This window comes from Pseudophryne corroboree, chromosome 10 (assembly GCF_028390025.1).
Source record: "Pseudophryne corroboree isolate aPseCor3 chromosome 10, aPseCor3.hap2, whole genome shotgun sequence".
Lineage (NCBI taxonomy): Eukaryota > Metazoa > Chordata > Amphibia > Anura > Myobatrachidae > Pseudophryne > Pseudophryne corroboree.
The window spans coordinates 385328144-385338600 of NC_086453.1; the positions used below are offsets into that span (position 1 = coordinate 385328144).

General features: G+C 46.6%; 1 protein-coding gene across 1 annotated transcript; it reads left to right on the plus strand.

Annotated features, from left to right (window-relative positions):
* Window positions 1-1608: 1608 nt before the first annotated feature.
* LOC134965702 (natriuretic peptides A-like) lies at window positions 1609-9881 on the plus strand. The gene is made up of 3 exons (XM_063942010.1): window positions 1609-1725; window positions 7521-7835; window positions 9781-9881. Exons 1-3 carry the CDS (start codon window positions 1609-1611, stop codon window positions 9784-9786), a joined length of 438 nt encoding a protein of 145 aa, XP_063798080.1. The 3' UTR covers window positions 9787-9881.
* The last annotated feature ends 576 nt before the right edge of the window (window positions 9882-10457 follow it).

Genomic DNA, 10457 nt, shown 5'->3' on the forward strand with positions numbered 1-10457 from the left:
TTGTACCCAGCCTAGAGGTGACGCCATATTGTACCCAGCCTAGAGGTGACGCCTTACTGTACCAAGCCTAGAGATGACGCCTTACTGTACCCAGCCTAGAGGTGATGCCTTACTGTACCCAGCCTAGAGATGACACCTTACTGTACTCAGACTAGAGGTGACGCCTTATTGTACCCAGCCTAGAGGTGACACCTTTGCTGTACCCAGCCTAGAGGTGATGCCTTACTGTACCCAGCCTAGAGATGACACCTTACTGTACCCAGCCTAGAGGTAACGCCTTATTTTACCCAGCCTAGAGGTGACACCTTTGCTGTACCCATCCTAGAGGTGACACCTCATTGTACCCAGCCTAGAGGTGACGCCTTACTGCACCAAGTCTAGAGGTGACGCCTTGTTGTACCCAGCCTAGAGGTGACACCTCATTGTACCAAGCCTAGAGCGGACGTCTTACTGTACCCAGCCTAGAGGTGACACCTTACTGTATCCAGCCTAGAGGTGATGCCTTATTGTCCCCAGCCTAGAGGTGACGCCGTATTGTACCCAATGTAGAGGTGACTCCTTGTTGTTCCCAGCCTACAGGTAACACCATGTTGTCCCCATCCTAGAGGTGACGCCTTACAGTACCGAGCCTAGACATGATACGGTATAGAATTATTACAGTTAGGAGCAGGTTGGTCGGTATTTTATCTGTCACCACTTTATCACTCTCCAAGTCTTAGTAGATAGACCCCATAGCCACAATTTCCATTTTATATTCTATGTGGCAAAATGTAAAGGAAAATGTGTTTGTGAATTGTGGGTATTTCAAAATCATCATTGCAGAGCTGAACCCCCCCCCCCCAGGTCCTCACCAGCACGCCATGTTGCCACGTATAAACAAGTGAAAGGAGCCCAATTTCACCTTCGCTGGCCTTGTCTGATCCTATGAAATGAGAGCTAGCGGATGGGTGGTTTTCCTTCACAAAGTATTTCTGGAAAGATAATTTATACTTAAAATAGATGCTCCTGAGCGACTGGGTAACTATTCCCAATAACATCCCAATACGGACAGCTATGTGCCCGGGGCACTGTTATTATAATCACCAGGAGGCATGTGATGTGCACATGTACTGGTCCAGAAATAGTACTAGAACTATGGTACTACCCAGGTTACATCGCTGTCATTCCAGCGTCACAGGCACCACCCTCACCCAACAGCAATGGTCAGGAAGATGGGTCCTCTTATCTACTGTGAGACATGGAGAAAGAATTCAGGTGCAGAGGGAGGTGAGTGGACGCCTCATCCTGACACCTTACCGCAAGAAGCCTCTTCACGTAGGAATGTCACTGCCGCAGGGGGTCACTTCTGTCAAGTGGGCAAGTGGCCTCCTTGCGGGGCTTGCTACAGGGCCAAGGGAAGGATAACTTTAAAAGGGAATCTTCTACTGGCCTGGGAACAGCTTCTTTATCTTTCGGAAGTGCTAGAATGTGGATGAGTTCATGCCTGGGACATGTTGGTGGCACGTATAAAACCAGTCCGTGTTGTGACGAGCAGACAGTCAGGGAGGCAAGCAGACCAGCGAGAGACGGGATCAGGCACTTGCCCAGAGGACAAAACCACCAGGAGACATGGAGACCTCAGTTGTTGGGTACTTTACATTTGTTCTGCTTCTTCTGGCTTTAACTAAGGTCCATGGAGGTCCAGCGTACAGCTCCGTCCTGTCATCAGACCTATCGGATTTAAAGGTAAGCGTGCCGGCTAGCAGATGCCATCACACAACAATGCAAGGTTCAGGATGTAGCCCAAAGCAGGTCATCTCCTAGATAGGAACCGTTACTCCGTGTACAGGTAATTAGCAGATGATTCGTGGACTCCTTTCTCTAGGGATTAGCCGTACTGTCCCAGATATTCGTACAAAGCCGCTGAAGGAAGACCCGGAATATTAATGTTTCCATGCTTGGGTCTTATTGGGAATCCTCCATTTCCCTTCCGGCCTGGTTATCTATTCCTCACGCCTTCTGCGCCCTGCGCCAGTGTTTCTCGGACTCTGTGTTTTCTAGGTAACCTCAGGAACAGTTAGTACCACCTGTAGATCTATCGTGTTAGTCTATCGACACTCCTGTGCCCCAACCAGATGACCCGGAAGACACGCTCCATGAGGAACGCTGTCTACGCCCCTACTAGATCAGATGTTAGGCACCAATATATAGTGGCACGGCGAATAGGATAGGCACGTGCCTCGTCTGTCACTGTTATTATACAAACACACTGCACACATCGGAATGACGCCTTGTCTCTTATAATGACCTCACACCATTACTTATACGCTGTCTGCTCCGTCACATAACCCTTTTACTACCAGAAAAGCAAAATGTGATTCTTAGGGTCACGGCCTGGAAGAATGGCGGTTATATCTGTAGAGAGAACCTTGTACCCTGTAACAGAGTGCAGAAAGCGCGTTCCCGTAGCCTTCCTGCAGCCTGGTGTGCTGCTCCCATTATATTGTACCGAGCGCCGCTGCAAGAGTGGGATTCAAACGCCGGCATGAAAGTGTGCGCACTGGTCCACTCGCTTGCACTCCTTCCGGGATTATCAGTGACAATGATCATTTATTAGGATTTAGGACCACTTTTGAAACAGATACAATGAAGCCAAATAAGAATAGAAGTGGCCAGTAACAGACAGGGACGGTGTATTGTGTATTGCTCGTACAGAAGATGAACATATATTAAGGTCTTCCTGCCTCTTAAATATATGACCAGTGACCACATGGCTGTTGTGGTACTACAAGTCCCTGCATGCCCTGCCAACATACTGGAACTGAGCAGGCACATAGTTCCCATCTCTAGATCCACCTTGAATCTGCAAGTGAAACTACAAGTCCCAGCATGCTCTTCCAGATAGCAGCTAGGGTATGCTCTCTGTAATGTGCGTATGGAGCTCTCATGAGTGGATATTGTACATGGCACATCAGTGATATTTCCCAGAGCAGTGTTCATTGTGGTAGAAGTGGACGGTGGGGTCAGGGAGCGATTGCTAAAATTCGCAGTCTCTATGTCTCATTACCGTGTTTGGGTCCACGTGTAAAGCGCTGCAGAGCGCGCCTCATTAGGGTTACCTGCCTCTAGATATATAATAATTACAGACCTCACAAAGGGAAGATTCCTGCTATAGTCTAGAAATCGCACACAGACACACACGCGTGATGTTATAGATATTTGTTGTTTATGTAAATAGGCCTTAGATGTGAATGTTGCTTTTGCACATGGCATACACTATACAATGATCTGGCTGGTCAGAATGAAAATCTGGTACTGGATGAGAGCAAATGACAATTAACCATTTGTTCTCAAGCACTGGAAAATGGACAAAAGCCTTCGTGTATACAAATTGGGGTAATCCGGGATTTAACCAATTTGTCTGAACAACAGGTTTTGTCCATTTTCCAGCGTTTGGGAGCATATGGTCAATTGTCATTTGCTCTCACCCGTTACCAGATTTTCATTCCAGCCAGCCAGATCTGCCAGATAATTGTATAGTATATGCCCAGTTTAATTCTCTACTCCCCCGCGTGTCTGTGAGACCAACCTGCACATCCGCGGGGCCACTTACCAAACACTAAGCTGACGCAAGACAGGGTATCTGGGCTATGACCGGGGCAGCTGGAAATGTAGGTGTGTTACACTGCGCTTACCATATAGCTCTACAGGTGGCAAATTTATTAATAAACCATAATTCTGATATATTAAAATACAGGAGAAAACATGTAAATGTAAAAAGGTATTTATTAAATAGTGAGATAAAAAATATCTTTGTATGGATAATAATAACCTAATAGCGGTATACTATGTGACCGGGGCAGCTGCCCAGGGAGTAAATCTGCTAGGGGTACATAGAATATTATAGGTTACTGTGGCTACAATTGGGGGCAACACAATTCCTTGCATGAGGCACTGTAATCCCTAGTTGCAGCTCTGCCGTATAGTCACATTTACACAACGGACTGAGGAAGATAAATGTCTCAGTACGGGAGAGGTTGCAGGAGAGATCAGGATGGCTCTTATTAAACACAGCCGTCACTTGCTGAAGCGTTGCCGCTTAGTAACGCGCGGAGAGTCGGGACAGCTCATTAGTATCAGTGACTGTCCGTCCCGCCAGCTACATAACGCCGCCATGTGCAGCTGCTTCTCCCCGCCAAATAAGTAGATGTGCCGCAGGGGAGAGTTATATAAGAGGATCCTATAGAGTATAACAGGAGGGACAACCAAGGGTAAACGCTATACTCAATTAGCTACAAAACGCTGACAAATACCGTCACACAGTCACAGAAAGTGCTATAGCTACATGATACAAGACTTTGCCACCTTAAAGAGATTACTATCAACCTTATGTAATAATAATAATTATCTACAGCACCGCTGAAAAAATCAAAGTGTACGGTAATTGTAATGCCTGTATGTTAGCAGCTATCACGCAGCCTGGTTCTGATTTGGAAGTAAAGCAAAAGAACTAACTTTGTATCAGGAACAAGCCATATTGCCATGAAAAGGGAGCAAATACAATAAAAAAAAATTATGTGCAGGGTAAATACTGGTTGCATTTGCATGTAGCACACAAATGTTAGGCATCTTTGGGGGGTAATTCAGACCTGATCGTAGCAGCAAATTTGTTAGCAGTTGGGCAAAACCATGTGCAGGTGGGGGAGAGCAGATGTAACATGTGCAGAGAGAGTTAGATTTGGCTGGGGTGTATTCAAACTGAAATCTTAATTGCAGTGTAAAAATAAAGCAGGAAGTATTTACCCTGTACAGAAACAATATAACCCACCCAAATCTAACTCTCTCTGCACATGTTACATCTGCCCCCCCCCCCCCCCCCCCCCCCCCCCCCCCCCCTGCAGTGCACATGGTTTTGCCCAACTGCTAACAAATTTGCTGCTGCTATCAGGTCTGAATTACCCCCTTTATTTCTACACGCAATTTAGATTTCAGTTTGAACACACACCACCCAAATCTAACTCTCTCTGCACATGTTACATCTGCCCCCCACTGCAGTGCAGCATGGCGTTACCCAGGTTGCTTTTTTTCTACTTTACTTCCAAATCAGCAGCAGTCCCACACTCATCCTGCTATAAAGTACTAAGGAAAGACGTAAGCATATAGCCCCATCTAGAGTATGGATTTATTTCCGTATACCAGCCGCACTCTGACCCATGCCTTATCCAGTTAATGCCAAAACAGTATATTTAACCTGTATCTATTGGCACCCAAAATAAAATTAAATCATATGTCAAACTGGCGATGCTAATGAAATAGTGAAAAGACACAAGCGGTTTATTAAAACCACACGTATATGTATCTATAGTACTACGGGTGGCATTCATGTGACCGCCGGTCAGCTGACCGACAGTCATACTAGTAAAGCATCATTACGTCTCCTGTGCATAGTGTATTACTCCACCACACTCACCCTCACCCCTCCAGCTTTCCCTACAGGTCATGTTTTCAGGATTTTTTTATGTGGAAGCAGGAGGGATAATTACTGACCCAGATTAACTCCCCTGTGTATTATTAAAGAAATCCACAAAACATGGCCTGTTGGTGGTACCTAAGGACTGGAGTAGACAACCGCTCACCTACCATAAATAAGTCACTATACACAGCGAGCGGAGCGTCTGCTCTCACCCTGGCTCCGGGCACCAGCAGTAACACTGGTCAGCGAGAAAGACCTAATTGTTATTTGTGACAGTGTAAATACACAGGTCAAATGTAAAACACACAGGGGGGGGGAATTCAATTAATTGCGGTATTTTTTTGAGCAAAAAAAACACACAAAAAACCAGGCATTTTTTTGCCTAACGGTCATTATCTGGCAATTTAATTACCCGTTTTCGTACAAAAACACAGGGATCCGGGGACTTATCCTGGATGCCTGAGTTTTTTTTGCGATCGCAGCTATGATTAGGTGAAACAATGGGGGTCATTCAGATCTGATCGCTGCTGTGCGTTTTCGCACAGCGGGCGATCAGATTCGAACTGCGCCTGTGTCTGAGCCGCAATGTGCAGGCGCGTCGGACGGCTACAACGGGCATCGGCGGTCAGCGACGGGATGGTGCGAAAAATCCGATCGCACGCGGTGACTATCTGATCGCAGGACAGCAAAATTAGCAGCCCAGCGAACAGATCTGAATTAGGCCCAAAATCCCTGTTAATGGCAGCTATCGGGAGAATTTCATTATCCCCCAGGAGTTTATTTATTTATTTTATTTATTAACAGTTTCTTATATAGCGCAGCAAATTCCGTTGCGCTTTACAATTTGAAATAACAATTACAAACTGGGTGATAACAGTCATAGAGGTAGGAAGGCCCTGCTCGCAAGCTTACAATCTATAGGCATATGTACATAAGGAAAGGTGCTATCTATTGCATAGAATGAGAAGACATGTGAGGATATGTGTGGACTGTACAGAGTGGATGTAATTTGATAGCAAGGTTTATGAAAGTTATGTGGGCGGTTCAGGAATTTGATACGCTTGCCTAAAGAGGTGAGTTTTGAGGGAACGCTTGAAGGTTTGGAGACTAGAGGAGAGTCTTATTGTGTGTGGTAGGGCATTCCACAGAGTGGAATTAGCCATGGTAAGTTACTGTGGCTAATTGAATCCCCCCCCCCCAGTATACTTACCAATTGATTATTGCTCACTGTTCCTTTAAGTACAAATGTAAATGCATGCAAGTATAGCCATACAGGACCCTCTGGTAAGGTCTTCACCAGGTTTGAGCAGAGCGACTTGAGCTTACGAAGTTCCCTGATCTTATACTCTGAGTACCACGCACTTTTATAGGATACTGGACGCAGTACCGGGCAAAAACGAACCCGTTACAAAAATAATTTATAGCTCTTTGACCTACATTTATAGATGTGAGTCCGAGGACGTCCTATATAACGACACTTACCTACGAAAAAGAATCATAGTATACCGTATACATGTGCCGCGGTGTTCTGATCGGTCGTTGTAGAGACACGTACGCCCGCAGACCCACGACGACCGATCGTAATGATACTTTGCCTAAAACCAGCGTGGGAAAATGACCGACACAATGGTGATAACGGCATCGCAGTTGGTCCAGTGGTTTCAGACGTTCTCATTTATAAGATGTATAAATCACTGGACAGCAATCAGAGATGTGATTATTGAATTACTTTATTTGGTAAAGGGTATCTGTAGGCCTGTGAAACATCTTCGCCCTTTTGGCAAAAAAAAAATACACAAAACCTGATTTGTGAATGCGCCTGACACTGCCCTAGAACCTGTGTAGAGGTGTGACACACTGGGGCACTACAGTCCCAGCGCAACACGTGCACCTTATAATAACACTTTGTATGTAGGAACAAAGAGAATTGCATTGTCTATACACGAGAAGCTGGTTGGTATAAAATAGGGACATTGCAGTGACAGAACATTACATCTTGGGGCTGTCCCAGGACAGTAGGAAAGTGTCAGCTCTTCGTCACAGCTAATTATGAAATGTTTCTCCGCAGGGTCTCCTGGAGCGTTTAGAAGACAAACTCCCAGCGGAAGAAGCAGAAGTCCCAGCTCAAGACTTATTTCTCCCAAACTATGATTCAGCCGACTCCTCTAATGCAGCTCCAGCCTGGACTGGAGACGCCGCCCATCCCCCAGCAGATATGGGCTATAACCGGGGGTCCTGGGCCCAGCCAGAGAAAATGACACCATTGAAGAACAAGCTTCGAGAGCTGCTGAATGCCCCCCGGAGCATGAGACGATCCTCAGACTGCTTTGGATCTCGGATTGACAGAATTGGAGCCCAAAGTGGCATGGGCTGCAACCGCAGGGTGAGAACACAGGGGTATATGGGGGGCGGTATCTGCAGACACCATTAGATGCTGATGTATGGTGTTGGTAGTGGGGCTGATGTGCACAACTCCCGTCTATCACATTCCTAACGCCCTGATACAGGGATTAGGTAGAGACGCCCGAATCATTCAAACTCATCATACTGACCGGTCCAAGGGCCTCAATCCCACTTCTGCTATGGTCTATGGACTCGATCTTGTGGCTCAAACATCGCAGCTCCGTGTTCCTATTTCCCATTTAAAAGTCTTAAAAATGGAATAAACTATGAGATGTATCAAAACCTTCTAGAGGTAGCAATTTGCAGAATGTACTAGATACCGTAAATAGTAGCTAGAAGCAGGTAGGAGACATGTTGCCCCAGGATATAGATGCTGCCTGTTTGATCTTAAATGGTTAGAAATGTACAGATGTATCCACATTCATCTTGACATCTTTGCTGCGCCTAGGTGCACCATGGTTTATTAGCATAAGCCTTTCATCTATTGTTCTCAGCTGCAATACAAATCAGAGAACAATACAGCAGGGGATTAAGTCTGACTGACCTGGCTCAATTAATCTTATTAAAGGCCAAGATAAACATGGATCCATCTGTATCATTATTCTGCAGTTAGAACAGGGAACCGCACTGCAGACGGCAAATATCACACCTTGAATTGATTGGAGACTGCTAAGCACTGTGCAGGCATGAGATGCCATATTGGCAGCAGCTGTACAGCCAATTCCATGAACTTGTCCGAGGACCAAGACGGGGCAGCTTCAGTTTTTATAGAGTATAACAATAAAAACTAGATGTCACATAGTGAGCAAACCATTACAAGGTGCCGGTAAGAGAACCATATGTCATTCCTACACACTCAGTAATAGATGGAGCCCAAACGCTGACACTCTAATGCCCCGGGAAACATCTGTGGCCGGGCTCCTCTATTACTGGTGCCAGTAGTATGTTCTAATGTGTACACCACAGAGTATACAGGCGGTGCTCAATCTACCCACACCATGTAAGGACGAGCCTAGGGCCAAGAAGAAAAGTAAATTTTTTTTTAAAGAGGTGAAAGAACAGCATTATGCAGAAACTCAGCAGGCATTTGTCCTAGCTGAGGAAGAGGTAGGAGATGCCTCATGCCTCAGTGATGTTACCAAGAAGGTGATGGGTCTATTTACAAAAGTATGGAATATATGAATCTCTCAAACAAATGTGCTTTGGAGAACACAGTGTACATATGTACCGACACAGACACACTTGCAGCGAACGCTGTATCTAAGGTGTACTTAGCATCTAGGAATACGAAAAATGCGTGGCTTGTATTACGCGTGACACGTTCCGTCGCTAGTGATAAGCCACCATATTGCATTGCTTGTATTACGCGTGACGCGTTCCACCGCCAGTTGTGAACCATCTTGCATTGCTTGTATTAAGCAGGATGTGTTCTGTCACCAGTGCTAAGCCACCATATTGCGTTGCTTGTATTACGCGTGACGCGTTCCACCGCCAGTTTTGAGCCACCATACTGTGTTGCTTGTATTAAGCAGGACGCGTTCTGCCGCCAGTGATAAGCCACCATATTGCGTTGGTTGTATTACGCAGGACGCGTTCTGCCACCATATTGCACTGCCTGTATTACGCAGGACTCGTTCCGCCACCAGTGATGCGCCACCATATTGCATTGCTTGTATTAAGCAAGACGCTTTCCGCCACCATATTGCACTGCCAGTATTATGCAGGACGCGTTTCGCCGCCAGTGGTTAGCCTAACACAACAAACAGCAGTGGATTACATCCATATGGTATGATGCAGACAGGCCACTCGGACGTAGGTTCCCCTAACCAGGGGTAGTGTTCTGTGAATGTACACAATTACTGCACATGCACTCTGTGAATTATACATCCAAGTCACTAATGATAAACCTATGTTTTTGTTCCCAGTTTTGACAGGACCCCCCCCAGGTATGGAGGAAGCGTGAGGGGACTACAGCAGCCGAGGGCCACTTTATAAGGATGGTCCTATTACAGCCTCACTGCACCAAACACAACCGCCCTAATTATTTACCCCATGTGCAAAATCTATTTATTTTTCTACATCCAGAATAATTTTGCTCACGCTCGTCACTTGTTCCGGTACTGCTCCGGGTCACACGTGGGTGGTTCAGGACTCGGATGTTGGGATTTGTTATGTATGGGAAGGCAATAAAGACAGGTTTATACTACGCTCATGGTGTCATGCTCCGTTCTGTTACTGACCTGCAATGTGCTGCAGCCTCACTGTACCCTGTGCCCACACACACCCTGGCACAAGGTCTGATGCCACCCCAAGGGTAAGAGCTGAATGGTCTCATCCTCAGATGCATGGCTGAAATATAAATAAAGGAAACCACCGGAGAACGCATAACCCATAACCTAGTCCTGAGGCCGCTCCTCCATTCCCCTGCCCTGAGGCCGCTCCTCCATCCCCCTGCCCTGAGGCCGCTCCTCCATCCCCCTGCCCCGAGGCCGCTCCTCCATCCCCCTGCCCCGAGGACGCTCCTCCATCCCCCTGCCCCGAGGACGCTCCTCCATCCCCCTGCCCCGAGGACGCTCCTCCATCCCCCTGCCCCGAGGCCGCT